Raw genomic sequence first — 22,204 nt, forward strand, 5'->3', positions numbered from 1 at the left:
GTTTGTTTAAGATTTTTATTTATTTAAGAGAGAGAGAGTGAGAGATAGCACAAGAGGAGAGAGGGTCAGAGGGAGAAGCAGACTCCCTGCTGAGCAGGTAGCCTGATGTGGGACTCGATCCTGGGACTCCAGGATCATGACCTGAGCTGAAGGCAGTCGCTTAACCAACTGAGCCACCCAGGCGCCCTAAGTGAAACATTTGTAAATTATCGGGTCTAGAAAACGGAATAAGGATGAGTCTTAAGAGTGTTCCAAGACAGACACAGGGAAGAAACATGGTCTAGTCCCAGCCATTCGTTTTTATTCTTGACACCCTGACTGTAAAAGCCATGAGATTTTGTTTTTTACTAGCTAAGAAGGATTTCATGTTTTAAGTGAACTTCATGTTTGCCGTTGAAACAAGCATGCTTAAGTAGAGGAGGTGAAGAACCCGACAGAGGGAATGCCTGCCCCTGCCCCACTTACGATGAAATCACCCACTAGCAAACGATCGAGCGTTTGTCGGATTTCCGCCTTGGTCTGCATCTTCAGTTTGTTATACTGTCTTCGGGCAGCTTCCGCCACTCTCAGCTCAAGTTCAGACTGATAACCAAAACCTGCAAGATTAGAGACGCACAGGAGGAGTGAGTATTTTCAAACGGCTGGGTGGAAAAGACCACTGCTACATCTATTCTCACCACATATTTCCACCGAAGCTAAAAAACCATCTGCACAACAACAGTTGCTACTCCCACCTGCGCCGGCACTGCGTATGGTAACCGGAGGCAACGATGGGGACCCCGCCATGGGGGGAAAGGCACCTAAGTCACTAGAATTTTCTTGAACCATTTTCCGAATGACCCCAGACTATTGTAAATCTTGAAAGCATACCACTACATTAAGAGAGAAAGTGGAATTTGGAAGGAAATGCCTTCTAGATTCTGTCAGGGACAGAGCAATAAGGCCACAGCATTTATGGCTGTTGTTGACATGAAGACTCAAAAACTGGACCAAAAACTAAATAGCTCCATTGTTGGGCACCTGGTGGCTCAGTCGTTAAGCGTCTGCCTTCGGCTCAGGTCATGATCCCAGGGTCCTGGGATCGAGCCCCGCATCAGGCTCCCTGCTCAGCGGAAAGCCTGCTTCTCCCTCTCCCACTCCCCCTGCTTGTGTTCCCTCTCTCGCTGTGTCTCTCTCTGTCAAATAAATAAATAAAATCTTAAAAAAAATAAAAATAAAAATAAATAAAATAAAATAAAAAATAAAAATAAAATAGCTCCATTGTTATAAGGAGGGAGAGAGGGGATACATGTAGGAAAGAACTATTGTTTTATCAACTTCCCTGGTCAATGAAAGTGCTTTTTCTGCTCCTCCTATCTCAAATCTCTCCTGGACACAAAGGGAGGCATGAATAAAGCAGTGATGACATAGAGCAGCGCAAGGATGAGTTCTACAGTATTTCACGCTGCACCAAACAAGTGAAATATACCACTGACCCTGCCATTTAGAGGAAAGTTTTTTGTTTTGTTTTGTTTTGTTTTGTTTTGTTTTAGAGGGAAGTTCTTGAATGTTCCTCCTAAACTCACTGGCCTAAAATATCCTGGGTAGCCAAGGAAACCACCATCCTAATAGAATGGAAAGAATTTTTTAAAGTATGCTAAAAGGAAGCAAAGACAAAGAAAATATTTAGCGATATTGATCCTTTTTGGAAAAGTAATTTTCCAAGGACATCTACTTTGTTTCCCTAACTAAGGACAACCCTATCCATGTGCCCTCCAAGCCTTTATGATTCCAGCCACTAGCAGGTCACTTCAATGTATAATAACCCTTGTCCAAAGCACTAAAAAGGACAAGAAAGATGTCTATAGAAAGTAACATAAGATCAAACAAACAAAAAAGTTAACCTGAGGTATGAACCTTTCCCTTGTAGAAAAAGTCTGCTACTTTTTTAATAGCCTGGGGATTATATATGATGTTCAAGGGCCTCGTGCTGACATTCAGCCGCCTCTCAAAATGGCTGTGCACTGGATTTCTCTCATACAGCATCTCAAAAACCGGGTCATCTGGGTCCGCAGCTAAAGGGAAGAACCAGAGAAAGAAAATGGAACACAGCAAAAACAATCGCCTTATTCTTGATAACCTGTAAGGAATTCTGGAAAAAAGACATTTTCTAAATTATTTTCCAATTAGTTCTCATTTATGAAAATTTTATAAAACAGAGACCCTAATGAGGATTGCCTCTAATTTTCAACAGGAATCTTCAAGACTGCGTTGTTGTATTCACTCCCGTTATGGAAACCCAGGCCCCGGAAGCCTACAGGCTGACACAGGTCACACACAGGTTAACAGAGAACACGGTCTCCAAGACAAACACAGATCCACACAACAAACCGCTGGGCCAAAACAGGACACACTCCCTCTAAGACTACTGATCTGTAATCATCTTATTTCTAAAGATTAGTTTTAAGAACATATGACAAATTACCAGGGTTATGATCACTTCTGTCTGCAGATGTTGTTTGGAGACCAAAAGACTGTGAGACTCTGCCAACTTCTTTTTGCTATTAAAACATACAAAAATGCATAAATGTCAGGTGAGAGAGGACAGTTCGCCGTGCACACACTTCCTCAAGTTCTGCCCTTTGGCATCACTCTCGCTTAGCACAACCAAATCAAAACTCATCTGACATCGGATTAGAGGACTTGCAGACTGACCTCTCTCATTTGTGCCCTTTTCTAAGCTAAAATGGACTGTATGCTACTCTGCAGTCAGCGCATTTAATGAGTGATTCCTAAATGAGTAGGAAGTACGTATGGCCCTTTAGACTCTCACGCTGCACTCCCACCCTCTCCGCAATCCACACTCTAAAAAAACCACAGATGGAGCAAGTGGCTAAATGCTCAACTATTCTGATCATATCTCTGCCAACTTAATAAGATCAAAGATCTAATCAGTAAAGTATGTTGAATATAAAAAAGATTACATATATACAGATAACTTGAAGTGGTTCTCTTGGAACTCCGGAAAAGATGAGACTTTCTATCAGTGACTTAGGGTCAGAATGCATGAAGATGAATTCCAGACAGAAGAGATGCGAACATTGACCTTGAAGTGCAGAAAATAGTGGTGCTTATGGCATTTTCGTCCAAAACAGAGCAAACCACCCCACGGCAGCTACGACAGAGGAGAGGAAGAAGGCACTGCCGTAAATGCCTCCAACATTCGCTCTCTGGCAAATTAAAAAAACCTTACTGAATTCCAGTTTGTTTTTAATCAGCCCATTTGTCTCAAGATGACCAAATGTCAGAATGAACGTGAACATTACCTACTGCCTGCCTAAGACAGATCACAGTTCACCCCGCCCGGGACGGAGCCTCCATCCCACTGCTGTACGCACTGAATTCGGGAACACCAGGAGGGGAAACATGGTGCCCTCTGTGGCCAGGTCTCGAAGAAACAGGCCACCCAACCGGACTGAGAGCAGGGAGGAATTTCTTCGAGGAAGAGATTCTGCTAGTAGCTTCACATCTACAAAAACATCAATGTAAGAGTTGATAGTATGCCATGATAACCTGAAGTATCTTAAAAAGTATGAAATATAATGTTTTACAGAGGACGATTAAGTATCACGAAGTCTTTTTCGTTGAAAGTAGAACTAAAAGTCCTATCTGCATATTGTTGTGTCTGTATAAATCTCTCTATATAACGACATACAGAATATTAGAAGTTTCCTCACAGAATGAATTCTAAACAGAGCATGTTACCATTGAGTTCAAGCAATCTGCTGACTCACACTAAGTTTATGATATCTCAGCTCTCACGATTATAAAGTCAAACAAACTGGCTCCTTTTTTTTTTCGGTTGTTTACCTTTAGATTGCTGAGATAAATGCCTATTTTATACACCTAAATAAAAGTATATGTGAGATGTAAAAACACCAACATGTGCATAGCTATTTATGCACCTTTAATTCCAAGTCACAAACACACGTCAGACATGGTCAATCCTCATTATTCGTGGGTTCCATGTTTGTGAATTCTCCTACTCACTAAAACTTATTTACAACCCCGAAATCCATCCTCGCGGTGCTTCTGAGGACATGTGCAGAGCAGAAACACATCACCTAATGTGCATGCTCGCAGCTAAGGGTGAACCAGGTAACACTGCTCTGCCCTCGTGGTTCAGCGTGGCTCATACTGCACACACATGACCCTCTCGTGGTCTACTGAGTGCCAAGTTGTTGGCGTTTTTGTGCTTTTTGTTGGTGATTTCATGGTTTAAAACGGCCTCCACACTGCAGTGCCAGGCCTTCCAGCAGATAAGCTTCACTCACGCACGAGTTACAGTGCCGCGGCCGAGTTCAGTATTAATGAATCCACGATGTATCTGAAGTAAGCTGCCTTTACACAGACACGCGTGACACGGGGTTCTGTACCGACCTGCTGGTGAATGTTATGATCAGAGGCTCACAGGCACCTAACCCGGTATCTCGCCGCCCCAGCAGCGACGCAGCATTCAACCACCCTGCGCTCAAAGCAACTTGCTAGCACGTAAGGACCACAAATAAGGAGACTCGAGTGGACACGGGCGCCAGGGGAGAGTGGCAACAGCTGGGGGCTCTGCGGGGCAGCACCTGAGAACTCGAGCTGCATGAAGGCGCACTCCCCCGTCCGCAGGCCGCCCGGCTCCTGGTGCAGCAGCGTCACGGTGCCCCGCTGCAGCTGCACGTTCAGTCGGGCAAACACCAGGTCCCGCTTCGTGTACGTGCTCAGACAGGACGCGTCGGCCGTGGGGTCGAAAAACTCCTCGGTGCCTGAGCATGAGGAAGGAAAGATGTTAGGGGAACGCCGGGAAAATTCAAAAAGCACCACCAGGCGCACAGATCACAGTGATGATGACATTATTTAACAGTTTTCCCCAGGAAGAACTCCAAAGTCATGGGCAACTGCTTCATTCCTAATGTAAAACGATCCCACTGTTTTATAAGAGATCTTATTGGGGGCACCTGGGCAACTCAGTCGGTTGAGCGTCTGCCTTTGGCTCGGGTCATGATCCCGGGGTCCTGGGATCGAGTCCCACATCCCTCTACCTCTGCCTCTCTCTCTCATGAATAAATAAATTTTAAAGATCTTTAAAGATCTCATCAGCTCATTCTCCAACGAGGGAGGATGTGAAGATTCAGGACAGAGTGCAGCATAAACAGCACTGCCCAACACCGTGAAATGCTCTACGTCTGCACCGCGGGCTCAGAAGCCGCCAACCACAGGCGCCTTTGAGCTCCACGGCTAACGTGCCTAGTGTAACTGAGGGGAAAAAAATAATGTTTTTCTTTTAATTTTAATTAATCTGAATTTAAATAGCCATCTGTTTAAAAATGGGTAAACAGGGGCGCCTGGGTGGCTCAGTCAGTTAAGCAGCTGCCTTCGGCCTGGGTCATGATCCCAGGGTCCTGGGATCGAGTCCCACATCGGGCTCCTTGCTCGGCAGGGAGCCTGCTTCTCCCTCTCTCTCCCTCTGCTTGTGCTCTCTCTGTCAAATAAATAAAATCTTTAAAAATAATAATAATAATAAATAAATAAAAAATGAAAATGGGTAAACAAATCTATAGTGTTACAAGTCAGGAAAAAGATTATAATGTGCAGGACAGTGACGGCAAAAACACACAAAGCCCTCTGGGGCGCTGATTTGTTCTATTTCCCCACCAGTGGGCAGGTTGTGCAGCAAGTATGTGACTCTGGGAGTCACTGACCTGTGTAAGTATGGTGTGTGCATGTTACGTATGTTTGCTTCAATTAAATATTTTTTAAAAATATAAATAGGTAGCCATCTGTGACTACGGCTACCATGCTGAACAGCGTGGGTGTAAAGCGTGGCTTTGGATTGATCTTCAAGCTTCAGAGTTTAAACCTTCCGACTTGCTCAGTTCTCTTACGATCGCTGCCTCTCAGCTCTGAAACTGTGCTCAGTATTCAAATTCAGCAATGAAGTTGCAAATGAAGTATCTCTCAAAAATTTCCTCCATCTGAATCTATGAACGCAAGACAAACTGTTTTACAAATGTCTCCTTTTATTTGAAAAATACCACGGGCCATTGCACAAATAACAGACGAGTTTTTATGAGCCAAGTGTCTCCCTTCACGGCAGCCAAGGACAGGAAAGTGAAGGCCCTTGCCCACCTTACCTAGGATCTCCTCGGGAGTCCACCGTTCGTGCTGCTCTGCTGACAGCCCCTCGACCGGTCTCCCCTCAGGGCTCTGCTGCCCATACCAGCCACCCCAGCCAGGAAACCAGGACTGAAGGTACTGGAGCATCCCACTGCCTCCACTGGTCTCTGGGTCCCCAGGAGAGTCTCCTGGAGAATCCAACTGAGGCTCTCGTAGGCTCTGCGTCAACCAGAAACGAACAAATATGAGTCTCCAGAGACAGAAACAAGCTGTGATGTGCCACTGATTCTTCTCTGTCCCCCCGAGAAGCACAGCACATCAAAACTGAGCCACTCTGAGCGTGGCGGGTCTGAGCGCATCTTCTCACGGAGGATTTCTTACCTCCGCCAGTTCTTCTTGTTTGTGAAATCGTTCATGAACCAGTTCACGTAAAATCTTCAATTCCTCAAAGCTCTGTTCCTCTTCAATCCGACGCATCTCTTCCTGTTTGGGTTAAAACAAAACAAACAAAACAGGTCTTAGAGCTCCAGAGAAACTGGACACCTTCACAAACCCCTACAAGTACTGGGAGGGAACCGATCTGCCTCCCCACGTACCCACTGGAAGCCAAGAAACAATGAAGATAACAGTCCCCTCACCCTGTCGTCTGCATGCAGCAAGCCTCCTTTCAGCTTGCTGAAGTATTTGTCGGTATAAAACACAGCATCGCGGGCCCGGTGTAACAAGAAGTCCCAGGTACAACGCTTCCTCTCCTCTCTGATTTCATTCAGGTTCGCATTCAGAGCAAAATACCACCATTCTCGGCAGCTGAGATGTTTCATAACAATGTTAATTACTTCTTACACAAAAAACTTCAAATAATAGATTCTCAACTTAGGCATCATTAATAATATATTACTCGATTGGTGTGAATTACCCATAATATCAGTCCTGTCCACTGACAGATAATCAATTGGTGACTACAAGGTAAAGACTATCTTAAGATAACTGGCAAGGATTTGGATACTAAAGATTTTAAATGGCATACTTCAGAAAAGTCATGGAAATACACAGGATCTTTAAGTTTTTTAATATATTGGATCGGTGAAGTCTATTACTGCAACAGGAAAAGATTTGTTTTTGCTACAGAAGTTATAAGGTGTACTACGGAAGTGCTGCCCAAACAGCACGGGAGCATAGACATAGGAAAGTAGGTTCGGAGAGCACTACGAAGTACTTCCTACACAGTCAGATCCCAGCGGAGCAACACTGGTCTACTTGCTAAGTGAGACCGAGAGGACCTTAACTCCACTGCACTCCAGCTGAGAGTAAACCCACACCAACAAAATATACAGTAAGAACGTCAATGCAGGTCAACCACAGAAATGACATTTTAAAGGCCAGAAAAATCAACTGTATTTTAGCTCCAGCCACGTGCCAGGGACAGTGAGGCCCATTTCTGATCCACAGCCAAGGACAGTCATGCTCTACAATGCATCTCAGAGGCACAGGTCGCTTGCAAGCCCTTACTTCTCAGACACGGCCACTTTGGGCTTCCATCTTCGGAACTTCACCTGCCTCTCCTTTCGTTCCAGCTCCTTGAGGAATTCCATGATTTGCCGGTACTGCAGCTTTTCAGCAGAGGTTAAGAGAGAAAAACCAGGTTAATGCTGACATGTTTCTTTTACTCAGTTAACACCCATCTCTACCGAGGACAGTTCATAATGGTCAAGCCACTGAACGGAAATCCAGTGTGCACTGGAGACCACGTTTCAGCATCACGTGGCACTTCTCTCCAACCACGGACGGTGAGGTATTCATATTTACTGTATGTCCTGGCCTCTGCTCAGCGCTTCAAAACCAAATCAAAACTAACCGGACAGCAACCCAGTCCGACCGTATAACGCACAGTGGGTGTTACACCCACCACAGTGTTGGTCTCACAGGCACTTTCTTTCCCCCTGGGGTGCTGTGAAGAGTATCGAGACCCTTCTATCACTGTGCTTCCTTCGCCCAGTTACTGGTCCCACAGAGAGAGTATAAGCCACTGGGTGGAAAGAGAGTACCTGAGAGAGTTTCAAGGGGATGGTCTCCAGATGAATATCGCACTCGATCCGGGGAGTGTGCCGAGACCTCAGAGGCTCTTTGGAGCAGTTTCTCTTCAAAAGAGCAGATGCACACACGGGCTCCAGGATGTAGTGATGATCGCGGCTCTCCATGCTCTTGTCCATGGCCTCCTGAGTGTCACAAGAACGTCTGTCATTATGGCAAATGTTTTCAGGATCAAGTCACATGCTGGTATGTTACCCAATTTTACCGCCTATTACCTCAGAATCCCAAACAGGACAAAACTTCTAGCATTTTTAAAAATTTTATCTATATTTCTTATTAGGTAAAACATTCACATGGTTCAAAACTGAAAGGCAAAAACAGGTGAAATATCTCCTTCCGACTCCCATCATCCAGCCACCCAATTATTCTCCCCAGAGGCAACCAGTAATACCAGTTTCTTCTGGAGAGTGCCAGAGGCTTTCTGCATATGTTCAGACAGATCCATGATTTTCTGGTTTTTTAACCAGTCTCACATAAGTGGTACATACGCTCTTACCTCAGTTCTTTAAACTTAATACTAAATCTTAGAGACTATTCCATATTCATCATAAAGATCTTTGTTCTTATTTTTTATAACTGCATACAGTTCTTCTGTATCATGTACAGTATTTATTTAATTGAATTGGCAAAACAAAACCATTCTGTACAACAGCATTCAAGCCAAAGAAAATCTTAGGTGAGGGGGAAAAGTCCTTTTTCTGCATTCTACTTAAACCACCTACAATTTCTTTACCAAGAGATTAAACTCAGAATTTTTTATCCTTCACAAACAGTAATACTTTATGCCCCATGATTTTAATGCCTTTCTAAGTATTTCCTAAAGGAATACCACCAAAGGTGAAGTTTCACTATACACAGAATAAGAAAGCTCTTCTTTAAGAGTCAGAGCTGGTGCTTTATTCATTTAAAATCTGGACATCAAGTTTGCGAGATGGCTTAAAGAATACGTAACTATAGTATGTTAGGTGTATACCATGGAACACTATGCAGGAGTCAAAAGCAATGAACCAGGAATATAAACAGCAACATTAATCAATCTTAAAAACATAGTTTTAAGTGAAAAAAAGAAAACAAAGAAACCTAGAATGCAATACAAACATGAAACATACACAAAACACTATTTATTGTTCAGAACTACATGCATATCAAGTACCTCAAGCAAACCCACTTGAGAATGGATGCCCTTGGAGGAAGACGGGCATGGGAATGGTGACCAGAGCCACAGAGAACAGAAACCTACGTGGCGGGAGCCCCACACTCTTTACTTCTGTACTGTGTTACCATAAAGCCTTCTGCCAGAATCATACCTGTAACTCCACCTGGGGCAAATCCCCCAACAAAGTGCAATCGACATCCCAATAGACGCTAAACTCTGCCACATCTAGTTGCTTTTTCCGCATTAATTTCTGTACCTGAGGTAAAACAGGGAAGAAAAAAACATGACTCTCTGTATTCACAAACTTATTCATTCATTCAACAAACCATTTCTGAGGAGGCACGCATCAGCACTTTGCAAGATGCTGGGGATACAAAAGTGAATTAAAACACAGTTTTGCTCTTACAGTGTTCAAAATCCAGCTAACTGGGGATACAAATATGCAACAATTTCAACTAAGCAGAGGGAAGCAGAAGAAGAATACCTATGATGCTATGAGCAAACAAAAGAGAAAATGTCACTGCATGGATGAGCATCAAAAGATGTATACGGTTCCAGCACAGGGCAGGGTAGGAGGGAAGGATGGGGACACACGTCGAAGTGTTGGGCCCACCATACAGAAGGCCTGGTGTCTCCAGAGGACGATGACTACATCTGTGTAATGGGAGCACTGTACTCATGGTGTGAGGGCAGGATTGGTACACATATTTGGAGTGGGGAGTTAAGTGCTGACAAAAGCAGCTTGGAATGCTCCTAGGTATCCTGGGTTAAGTAGTTTCCCTCCCCCCAGAAATTCATGTCCTCCTAGAACCTGTGAAGGGGACGTTATTGGAAATAGGGTCTTTACAGATGTAATCAAATTAAAACGAGGTCATACTGGATGAGGGTGGGCCCTAATCTAATGACTGGGGTCCTTCTAAGAAAAGAAGGCAGACACACAGGGGAGAAGACCATGGGAAGACGGAGGCAGAGATGGAAGGGATGCATCCACGAGCCAAGGAACGCGAAGGCAAACACCAGAAGCAAGGAGGCACGGATTCTCCCTCAGAGCCTCCAGACGAAACCGGCCCTGCAAACACCTTGATTCTGGACTTCAGGCCTCCAGAACTAAAGAGAATAAATTTCTGTTGTCTTAAGCCATCTCATTTGTGGTGATTTGTTGTTAAGGCAGCCCTAGGAAGGGAAGTTTATGCCGCACTAGGGAGTGTGGACTTCACACTTCAAGGGCCCTGGAGCCGCTGTGGGGCGTGCTGCGGGCATGCCACCAGGCTCAGGGACGTGTCTGAGAAACAGGACTCTGCAACACTGCAAAGTGGGGCTTCCCTCCTTGGTGTGCTAGAGAAAAAGAGTCGTGAGTGTATCAGGAAATAGACAAGTTTATAGGTTCAAGTTACATTTAGAAATATCTGGCTCCCCACCTCCAGCCCCCAGCAGCCGCATGCATTTGCCCCAGCGTCCTGGCCAAATGATTCCTTTTTCCTATGTGTGCCGTGATGTGGAAGAGACTAGGAAGCACGGGGTTACAAAGAATCAAGGGCCTGGGATGGAAGCAAGGAAGTCATGAAACAGGATGTTTTATAAGCCCAGGCCAAAACTTACAGGATCCTGAAGCAAGGCAGTCACAGTGAGGATGACAGGAAGAGACACATTTGAGACATTTTGCAAGGAAAACTGGCAGGATGCTGTGAGCAGATGGATAGAGGTTGAAGAATAAGAAGCAAAAGGTTGAGCACAGGCTTGGGGAGCTCAGCATACTGTCTAAGAACACATGCTCCGGAGCAAGAGGGGCAAACTTTCTGCCAAGGGCCAGGGAGTACTCCTATGTACTCACAGGCTTCGTGGACCGTACAGTTTCTGTTGTAATGACTCAACTCCGCCCACTAGAGCACATAAGCAGCCTTGAATAATATGTAAATGATGGGTGTGGCCGTGATCCAGTCATTCTTTACGGACAAAAACGGGGAGTGGGGGGGCTTTGCTCTACGGTCCACAGTTTGCCAACCCCCACTCTGCAGCTGGTCCATGTGGGTTCAGACCTGGCTCTGGCACTCCATCACTCTGCACTTTAGTGAGCTTAGCTGCATGTAACATGAGGCTAACGGCGGTGGTGAAAAGTACTGAGAATTCAATGAGGTAAGTCAGGTAAAGTGCTAAGAACAGTGCCTGGCATATAAAAGGGCTCAAAAGATGTCAGTTTTGTTTGTTTTAACATTCAGTAACATGTTAGAGAATAAATGGGAAAAGTTGGTTTCAGGGCCGGTGGAACATAATGGGATAATTTTGCTTATGACAAGCCTAAACCGCCAGAGGTGTCCCATAGGCAGTTAAAGACCATGAACAAGAAGGTCAGAAGAGAGGTTCAAGACATAGAGGCACCAACAAACATTCCCAGGGCATGGCTGATTCTATGATACAGAACGAGCTTCCCCCAGGAGTACACATAGCATGAGAAGAAAAGCAAAGCTGAAACCCGTTCTATGACTCAGTTTCTTCATGCATAAAATGAAAGGGATAACATCAACATTTAACGTATGAGTAAAATAACGAAAGGTCAGAGAAAATTGGCCAATTCCCGACTTTGGCAAATTAATCTGTTGACACAAACAAGAAACATACATTCCCACCAAACAACATGGTGAAAAAGAATGCGGCCTCCTGTACGGAACATGAAATGACCAAAGGCAGAGCCCCATATTCCCGAGAACCAGTGCTTTCTTCCTAGGTTATAGGCACAGTTCATACTCACAGGCTCATTCACAGCATTCTGCACGGACACATTCTTAATACAGATGCCAAATGCAAAAGGATGGGACGGATTGGTAATACCATCTTCGAAGCGCAAATGGACATCTTGAATTTTTAACTGCAAAGGAGAGAACAAAAGAAAAGGCATTTAGACATGTGCTATAGGTAGAATACTACAGGCAGACGTCAAACTGCCCTTGAGCATTTAAATAAGTCACAGCAGGCAGTTTATACAAATGCTTACAGCACACACATGTCCAATGCTACAAGAATTATAACCATAATCCTGAGAGCTATAATCACAAATGACATGAATGACATTTATTTGTGATTGGTGCTACCTCCAGAGAAGAGCTACAATACTTTCATTAAACCATTTCACAAGATCCCTTTAAAAAACACTAAAAGAAATACCGCTGAATCTAGATAACTGGCCTGCCCTCTCTTACGATATCTTAATCTTGCCTCTGTGTCCCCACACCTAGACACAGGAACACCAGCAGGATACATACACTCTGTACTCATTTATTTCCCCTGGCCCCTGGAGGTGGGCTACAGAAAAGGCACTCTGCTTCAGTGAATTAAAAATTGTAACAGAAAGTGAAAAGACAACCCAAGGAATGGGAGGAAATATTTGCAAATCATGCATCTGATAAGACACTAGAATCCAAAATATATAAGGAGCTCTTGCGGCACCTGGGTGGCTCAGTTGGTTAAGCATCTGCCTTCGGCTCAGGTCATGATCCCAGGGTCGTGGGACTGAGCCCCACATCGGGCTTCCTGCTCAGTTGGGAGCCTGCTTCTCCCTCTCCCTCGGTCCCTCCCCGCTGCTTGTGCTCTCTCAAATAAATAAATAAATAAATAAAATCTTTAAAAACAACAACAAAATATATAAGGAGTTCTTTCAACTCAACAATAAAAAAAAAAAATCAATTTTTTAAATGGAAAAGGGATCTGGATAGACATTTCTCCAAAAAAGACATGCAAGTGACCATAAGCATATGGAAAGACGTTCAACATTAGCCATTAAGAAAATGCAAATCAAAACCACAGCAAGGTAGCACCTCTTACTCACTAGTGTGGTTATTATCACAAGATAGACAATACTAACAAGTGTCGATGAATATGTGGAGAAATGGAAACGTTCCTACATCACTGGTGAAACTGTAAAACAGTGCAGCCTCTTTGAAAAACAGTTTGCCAGTTCCTCAAAAAATTAAACACATAGTTACCATATGACTCCAACAATTCCACTCCCAAGTATATACTCAGGAGAACTGAAAACATATATTCACACAAAACCATATACATGAATGTTTACACCAGCATTATTCATAACAGGCAAAAAGTGGAAAAAACCCAAATGTCCATCAACTGAGAAGCAGATAAACAAAATGTAGTATATCCCAAAAACCACAAAACCTCTCGGTATGAGTACTCCATTCAACCTCCTGCACTGAGAGATGTGACCACATTTAACACAGCTTCTAGAAGCTTAAGCCTGCGTCCCTGGGACATTCCAGCCTCATTCTGAGTTCCTGTCTGGAAAAGCTCAGGGCTGTTTTTTCCAGCCAAAGCCTGACAATAGGTCCCTGACCTCCCTTTCTTAGAGCATTTACCAAAAAGGGCTTACAACTGTGAATCCTTTCTCTGTCCCTATGAGATGTGTATGTATCTCCTATAATCAAGGACTTGAAAGCCATTCCTTTGAAATGTAATCATCAGGAAGGACAGGGCCTTGCCTCTCAGTCTGTCTCTGTGGGAGCAAAGCAGCCCAGCTAGCAGACATAGCTGGCCTTATCACATGGACACGGACCCTTTGTCATTTTTCACCTGAGCCCTCCCCCACGGGATCCCCTGCCTCACTCTCCCTTGGAAAGGCCCTGTCACTTCTGTGTAATTTGGAACAGAGCTCTGTTCTTTCCGCTTCTGTCAGCAGTTACTGAATAAAATCTGTTCTCACCGCTTTCACTAACATTCAACTTTGTTTATCTTTGACAATCCATATCTTTGACTGAATACATTATTCAGCCATAAAAAGGAATCAAGTACTGGTGCACACCACAACATGGATGAAGCTTGAACGCATTATGCTGAGTGCAAGAGCCAGACACAAGGGTCCTCACGGTGTACGATCACATGGATATGAAATGTCCAAAATAGGCAGTTTCCATAAAGGAAGATTAGTGGTTGCATGGGGCTAGAGGGAGAGGAGAAATGGGAGTGGCTACTAAGTGGGTATGGAGTTTCTTTTGGGGGTAATGAAAGTGGTCTGGAATTAGGCAGTGGTAACCCAGGCACTTTGCAAACACACTAAAAAAACACTAGAGTGTACACATTAAAACTGTAAACTTTATGGGATGTGAACTAAATCTCAATAAAGCTATTAGTAAAAATAATGATGATGAATTATTTAAAATCAATGACAGCTAAAAAAAAAAATAAAATTGCCTGAAACAGAATTCAAAGCACTCACCTCAAATGCACCAATCTCTTTGTCAACGTAACGACAGTTATGAAACCAACAACCTCAGACTGCATTTTGGGGGGCAGTAGTATACCTTGAAACCATTTAGCCTGTGTCACCTTGACACTGCAAGAAAACCCCGGAGGTACTACGTACAGGCTCACTCTTATGGCACTCATAAAAATGAATGTGGACCCTGATCTAGTTTTTGAGGATGAAACAAAATTGTAATTAAAGCAGAAAACGTGGCCAACAGCCCTGACACTGTAACTCCTCAAACCGCCACCAGATCCACCAGTGAGAGATTAAACACCTCCGTGGGCTGCTCACAATTCACTATATAATCAACCAGAAACCATGTATTCAACCTCTCTCGCGTTACAGATGAAGAAACCGAGACAGAGAGGTGAAGTGAAATGCCCTGAAATGATCAGTCATGAAGGTTTAGGTGACCCAGCTTCTTAGGAGATACATCCTTTTAGCAAGTAAGAGTCCAATGTTCAAAAACAAAGTGAAATATGAAAGGAAAACTCCTACTCACACAAGCTGACGCAAGAAAAACCTGTTTCTGCCCAGAGCTGGAGACTTGCTTTTCAGGTTTTCCTTTGGTACTGCCTAGAAGAGGGCACACCTGAGCAGTCGGCCAAGGCTCTGTACACCCCATTCCAGTTGAACCCATGAAAAACAAGGTACTAAGAAGCGCAACACAGTTAAGCCTGAGAAGTCCCTGTCATGTTCATACTTTATAAAAGTCAGGAGGACTTACTTCAATATTCTCCACAATTCTCGTAACTACGGAGGCGGTAACTGAATACCAGTAGGATTCCCCCTTCCGCTGGCGTTCATTCTACAAAGGAAAGAGCCGGAGTTAGCTGAATCCAGTGCTCTGCTCATTTCATCTGTCTCACCGCAGCTGGTCTGGTGGCCGAGGGGGTGTGCCTTGCCTTCCATCTGTCCTCCAGGGCTTGAAGCAGAGCCTTCTTGCGCTCCCTCTCCAAGAGCTTCTCCTTCTCATCATTGAAATCCTCTAGCTTTTCAGGGGATCCGATTAAGTGAAGGCTGGAGATGGAGATCACCCAAGGGTCCACGTGGGGGCGATAAAAGGGAATCTGAAGAGTTACCTTCCCAATCAGGCCTGGGAAAAGCAAAGTCTTGTCAAGTGCTGATACACATTTTTACTTCTATTTTTCTGTATTCTTTTAGTTTTGTATAAGAAGCATAAGAACTTTTACCATTTAGTTTTTAATCTAAGAAAACAGGCAGCAGGTTCTCGTACATGGGAAACAGAAAGTTAGTAGGCTGAGATCTCTAAGAACGAGGCACAATAAAGTAAAAGATGCAAAAGCCCAGGGTGGAGGCACCTGGTGGCTCAGTGTTAGGTTAAGCATCTGCCTTTGACTCAGGTCATGATGCCGGGGTCCTGGGATCGAGCCCCATGTCAGGCCCCCTGCTCGGCGGGGAGCCTGCTTCCCTCTCCTTCCCTGCTTGTGCTCTCTTGCTATTTCTCTCTCTCTCTCAAATAAAATCTTTAAAAAAGAAAAAGCCCAGTGTGACTTGGCCCTATCAAATGCAACAGCCCTCCTCCACGAGGTGCCTCTTCCCCAACTGAACTACATCTTAAACTTCCTTGGGGTGTCTTTCTCCCCACGGCACCTGCACAAGCCCGTGAGCACAAAACTCATTTCTTGTTTGTTATTCGTGGGCTGGCTGAGAAGCACTTCTTGGGAGTTACTGGACTTACTTACAGCATGTCCAGTCTTGAACATACCAACTGAAACATGGGTCACAGAACTACTGTGGCACTCTATCAAGGAAGAATCCTGATTCTTCATGAGAACCCGGACTGATGAGAAACCTGCTAGAACCATGATACTGATTTCCCAAGTCCTACCAGTTCTAGCCGAGGCTCCCAGGACACAGGTCTTCTTTAAATTCAATTAATAAGAGGCAAGTCACCACTAAAGAATAATGCATAAGACTATCTGAACTGTCCTAAAGGATCTCTTGAAGATCCACATGGCCCAACTAATATGTTCCCTCTGAAAGAAAAACATGTTATCAATTGCTACCCTCTAAGATCTAGAATTCAAGTGGAATTGATCTGTTGAAGATAAGAGAATATTAACACCAAGTGATCGACTGTGTAATCCAGTAATAAAGAAATGTGGCAACAAATAATCAAAGAACATTTTAATTTGAATTTTATCTAGAAAACTTAAAGTAAGATTTTCTATTTAATAGTTTATATATATATATATATATTTTTTTAAGATTTTTATTTATTTATTTGACAGAGAGAGACACAGCGAGAGAGGGAACACAAGCAGGGGGAGAGGGAGAGGGAGAAACAGACTCCCCGCTGAGCAGGGAGCCCGATGCGGGGCTCGATCCCAGGACCCTGGGATCATGACCTGAGCCGAAGGCAGACGCTTAACGACTGAGCCACCCAGGCGCCCCTATTTAATAGTTTATATTATAACTGAAACCGAATACAAATTTTACCACAAAGAGTTTAATAATAATTGGTGCGCAGTTGCAATTCTAACCTAAATTATTGGGGGAAGAGGCATGTTTGATAAATTAGGTGACAGCAAAATATAACCTCTGTTACATTTCATTTAATTTTTGCGGAACAAGTACAAATAGAGGCATTTTTGCAAAAATATTAAGAAACTTCATCAGTGTTCCCCAAGAGCCTCTCCTAATCCTTTGATATTCAAATAATAATCTTTGGAAGTACCCTCAGTATCATCATTTCTGAGCTTCTTTCAGATTCTAATTTGTCAGTGTCTTTGCCTGTGATCCTGGCAGTTCACCCATCACTTGAACTGACTTCAAGAAAGCCTAAATCTTTTGCAAGATTTCTATCCTACTCCACCTAGCAACTGATTTGCATTGTACTTGCATTGTACTGTAATATAAGTACCCAAAAATAATGGAAAGACTGACATCAACAGGTATTATTGAATGATGATGGGGTGTCTGAATAGGGACTAATTTTATACACGGTCATTTAACAAGGAATTTTAAGACTTTATTTTTAAGTAATCTTTACACCCAACATGGGGCTCGAACTCACAACCCCGAGATCAAGAGTAGCAGGCTCCACTGACTGAGCCAGCCGAGCACCCCAACAAAGAATATTTTTATTCCAGGACAATTCTTGTTTCCTCACCAAATCTAGTAACTGCAGAACTCCTATCATAACTGCAAACCTCTACTGAGTGTGCTAGGCATTGTTCGAGTAATTTTAATGCATTAACTCATGTATTCCTCTCCACAACCCTCTGATATAGGTACAATGATTATCACCTCCTCTTAAAGACTGAGAAACACACAGAGCAGTGAGGGAACTTCCCCAAGGCCACACCACCTTGGGGTGTGACGGCAGATATGGAATATACGCCCCAGCACACTGTTCCAGAGCCCACCTTTCATTCAATAAACTATCTCTCAGTAATATTATGAATTCCCCAAAATAAGACCACCCCCCCACCCCCGTATCTAGGACAGAAGTTCTCACACTTCAGGAAACGTTAAGAATCACCTGTGGTGCTTATTAAACATACAGGTTCAATGACACTCCCTTGGTTCTGATTCAGTGGGTCTGGGAAACACCTGACCTCCCCACTGCTGCCCCAAGGTCATCCTGACAGAAAAGGCCACGCTCAAGGACTGATCTAAACCCCCTATTTCCTATCCTGCCTCTTCCTGCTCAAACAGAGCCAAACCCAAGGGCTCTGGGTTTTCCTGTCCCAAGCAGTGGAAGAAGCAGTGGAAGACTGCCTCCCTCTCCTGCAGAGTTCCACACACCAGCTTTGACTTCAAACGGCAATTCCAGTTCTTTCAAGGCATCTTTCTTTAAGGGCAAATTTTCCAACTCAACAGCACCTGAAAAATAAAAACAATAGCATGAAATGTTCACCCAACACAGGCAGTAGGCACCTACTGTGTGCAGATCTTGGAAGGTTAAAGGGCAAGTTTTACAGCTCAGCCCGGCCAGAAAAAGCCAGGAGCAGCACTGCGACCAGCCTGTGTACTCTGTCTACACTAGCTTCCTGACCACCCCACTCTGACAGCTGAAGCTCACCAGCAGGTGAAGGGTGTAGGCAGGAATCTTTTTCTATAATAAACCAGACAGTACATATTTCAAGCTTTATGGTATCTGTTGTATATTCTCTGGTTTTTTTTTTTTTTTTTTTACAAGGCTTTAAAAATATAAAAGCCATTCTCAGTTTGGATTTGGTCCGCTAGCCAGTTTGCAGACCCCTAGTTTAGGTGAATATTCACTAGACGACCATTAACATCTGAGTCAGCTGGAAAGAAATGCAGGCTCCAGGGCCCCCTGCGAGACATCGCTGGGATTGAAACACAGAAATCTGTAATTTTTAACAAGCTCCGGCAACCCACCCACCCCCCAACAAATGGGTCTACTGCACGCAACATCTGAGAGCCCATGAAGAGTTCAGTAAAATTGGTCATCAAAAGGAATTCTACTCTTGGGCGCCTGGGTGGCTCAGTTGGTTAAGCGACTGCCTTCGGCTCAGGTCATGATCCTGGAGTCCCGGGATCGAGTCCCGCATCGGGCTCCCTGCTCGGCGGGGAGTCTGCTTCTCCCTCTCCCACTCCCCCCTCTTGTGCTCTCTCTCTCTCACTCTCTCTCTCAAAAAAAAAAAAAAAAAAAAATCTTTAAAAAAAAAAAAAATTTAAAAAATAAAAAAAAGGAATTCTACTCTCCCTTTTGGAGAGACCAGTTCTGCTCCACATCTACACTTGCAGGCTTAATCACCTGTCCGAAAGCAAAGAACAAACCACCGCTGAAGGTCCTTTTCAGATCCAGCTTTTACAGAACTTAAACCTAGAGGTTCGAGATGTCTCTGAACGGCCAAGGCTCTCTGCCTCGCTCTCACTCTCCCAGCTGTGGAAGTCATGCGTCCACACTGACATACCACTCCCCAACCTCTAGCAGGCATTGTGCTGGCCACTGGGAATATGAAAAGAGAAGGCAGGGTCCCCATCCTAAAGGGCAGAGGAGACAGCCATAATTCTACAAAACTGTTTGCACAACTTAAGGCAATTTCTGAGAACAGGGAGTACAGACAACCACCCAGGAACCACTGGTACAGGAACTCAGAAGAGAGGCAAGCCAGCCAAAGACAAACTAATACAAGAAACAATTATTTTTTTCCTTTAAATGACTGTTCAAGACTTGTGGGTAATTGGCTTCTAAAATATTCAAATCTAGCAGCTTGGCAGATGCTGAGCAAATGCAACCAGCTTATGTTTTAGACGTTTGCAGGAACATGTGTCCCCATGTGGGTCCTCCCATAGCTTAAGACTAACCAAAAGGAGACGTTAATAACCCCCGAGAGCCCAGAAACAACTCTATTTCCACATATGGGGAGTAAATGATCATGGGGGGGGGAACATGAAACATGTTCCTCAACAGTTGAAACTGACTTAAAGGGGGAAAGCATATGGTTTCTTCTTTTGAAAAGCATCATTTGCAATTTGAATCATTTGCCCTATTTTTCAATACCCAAATTCGTCACAAAGGCAGACAGCACTAGGTTTCCTTGGCTGCTGTGCACCTTGGGGAAGTGGAAGGAACAGTAGGCAGCCCACGCCGGGGAAAATTAATGCTGAAGTGCGGGGAGCGAAAGAGGTGCTCTAGGAAGGAGAAGAAGCTGGGGAAAGGACGAAAAGAAAGGGCAGCCTCCAGCACATCAGAAACAAGCAGCAGCGGCCGGTCAGTCGGTGGTTCCGGACGGAAGGCTCGCTGATTCCCCACCCACTCAAATATGCACCCACACAGGGCCCTGCTGGGAAAGGTCCCTCAAGGGACCCAGAGTAGGTGAGGACTTTATAAATGATAACGCTCTTCGTTTCTTTCCAGGCAGATAACGTGCAGGCTTATTCCTGGACGTCTCCTCCCAAAATGCTTCAGCTTAGCCGAGCAAGAAGCAAAGTCCCTAGAACTGGGGTACATCTAGAGGCTGGTGGCTTTTCGGTCAGCACTGATGACTGCTGACCACTCTTCCCATGGCTCTGCATCACTTAGAAAGCCAGCCTGAGGTGCAGAGCTGATAGGAACAAAAAGGAGGGGGGCCCAAAGTGCTGGGCCACAAATATAGATAGGCCTGCAGCCCGAGGTTCAGGCCCCCTGACGTGACACCGGCAGCTGCTATCTTCTGGCCCCAAACCATCCCGAACATGCCCTGCGAGTTTTCTGCCCTCTGCCTGTACTCACAAGCTGCACTCCACCTGGAACATGGTGACCTGCCCCGCGCCGCCTGCCAAACTCCTGCTCAGCTCCCTCCATCATAGCCTCCCCAGAGTTCTCCCAACAGAGTGAATGACTCCCGTGCTTTGCACCTCCCCCCCTCCCCCCCGCACTGTGCCCGCAACTCTAGTGGAACAATATATACCCCCTGGCATGACTAACAAGTTAAGAGGTGTCCGAGGGCAGGGACTACCGAGGGTAGAGTAATAGGAACAGCAATCATTTAGTGAGATCGTACTAGTGCTGAGCACTTTATCTCCATCATCTCATCTAAGCCTCTCAATAACATGAAGAAATACTATTATCTTCTCCACTCTGAGGTGAGGAAAATTAGGTGTAGAGGTAAGCAATCTGCTTAAAAATCACAGAGGTAGGATGCCCGGGTGGCTCAGTCAGTTAAGCATCTGCCTTCTGCTCAGGTCATGATCCCGGGGTCCTGGGATCGAGCCCCGTATCAGGCTCCCTGCTCAGCAGGGAGTCTGCTTCTCCCTCTCCCCCTGCAGCTCCCTCTGCTGCTCCCCCTGCTTGTGCTCTCTCTCTCTCTGTGTCAAATAAATAAATAAATAATCTTCCAAAAAAGTAAAAAAGTCACTGAGCTGATAGGTGGTAGTCCTAGAGTTCGTACCAGGTCTGTCTGATCTCAAGTGGCAAGAGGAGGCTTCAGTAACTTGCTCACAGTCACAAACAGCTGTTAAGTGGTGAGACCAGGCTCAGACCCTATGCCTGAGCTCCTGGTATCTTCTACTGTCCCCCCTTTTTTGTTATCAGTCCCTAACACAGAGCCGTACCCAAAGCAGGCGCTCAATGGTGTTTGCTGAGAGACTGAACAAATGAAATCATATACAAGTTCTCTCTCCTTCGACTACTTGTATGCTATTTTGCGGTTTTATTACTTTTAGTATGTGTGCACCCCTGAAGTCCAACCCAAGCCAATCATATGCTGATGATCATGACAACGGGGGATGATGACTGACTGAGGGCCCACTATCTGCCCAGAACGGTTCTAAGCTCTCTGACCTACATTAATTCTAGTCCTCAGAACCTTATGAGACAGTTAATATTCTCTCCAACTTGCAGAAAGGAAGAATTTGAGAATTCATGAAGAACTGGAATAATCTGCCCAAGTTAATGGTAAATGGGATTCAAAACCAGTCTGACTAGGGCACCTGGGTGGCTCAGTCAGTTAAGCCTCTGACTCTTTGATTTCGGCTCAGGTCATGATCTCAGGGTCATGAGATCAAGCCCCAAGTTGGGCTCTGCACTGGTTGTTGAGCCTGCTTAAGATCCTCTCTCCCTCTGCACCACGACCACCACCACC

The 22,204-nt window shown here is 44.7% G+C and overlaps 1 protein-coding gene across 1 annotated transcript in view; it reads right to left on the reverse strand.

Annotated features, from left to right (window-relative positions):
• VPS13D (vacuolar protein sorting 13 homolog D) overlaps positions 1-19,534 on the reverse strand; it is a 238,146-nt gene extending 218,612 nt beyond the window's left edge. The window contains exons 1-16 of the mRNA XM_078071798.1: positions 19,514-19,534; positions 18,417-18,648; positions 15,548-15,738; positions 15,370-15,450; positions 12,138-12,254; positions 9,543-9,647; positions 8,190-8,360; positions 7,654-7,754; positions 6,783-6,951; positions 6,526-6,627; positions 6,162-6,363; positions 4,614-4,793; positions 3,378-3,508; positions 2,465-2,540; positions 1,884-2,054; positions 466-596 (exon numbers count right to left, since the gene is read on the reverse strand). Coding sequence (XP_077927924.1) covers positions 466-596; positions 1,884-2,054; positions 2,465-2,540; positions 3,378-3,508; positions 4,614-4,793; positions 6,162-6,363; positions 6,526-6,627; positions 6,783-6,951; positions 7,654-7,754; positions 8,190-8,360; positions 9,543-9,647; positions 12,138-12,254; positions 15,370-15,450; positions 15,548-15,738; positions 18,417-18,648; positions 19,514-19,534 — 2,181 coding nt within the window. The remainder of the gene's footprint in view (positions 1-465; positions 597-1,883; positions 2,055-2,464; positions 2,541-3,377; positions 3,509-4,613; positions 4,794-6,161; positions 6,364-6,525; positions 6,628-6,782; positions 6,952-7,653; positions 7,755-8,189; positions 8,361-9,542; positions 9,648-12,137; positions 12,255-15,369; positions 15,451-15,547; positions 15,739-18,416; positions 18,649-19,513) is intronic.
• Between the last annotated feature and the right edge of the window lie 2,670 nt (positions 19,535-22,204).

The sequence above is a fragment of the Halichoerus grypus genome, chromosome 5 (genome assembly GCF_964656455.1).
Source record: "Halichoerus grypus chromosome 5, mHalGry1.hap1.1, whole genome shotgun sequence".
NCBI classification, from domain to species: Eukaryota; Metazoa; Chordata; class Mammalia; order Carnivora; family Phocidae; genus Halichoerus; species Halichoerus grypus.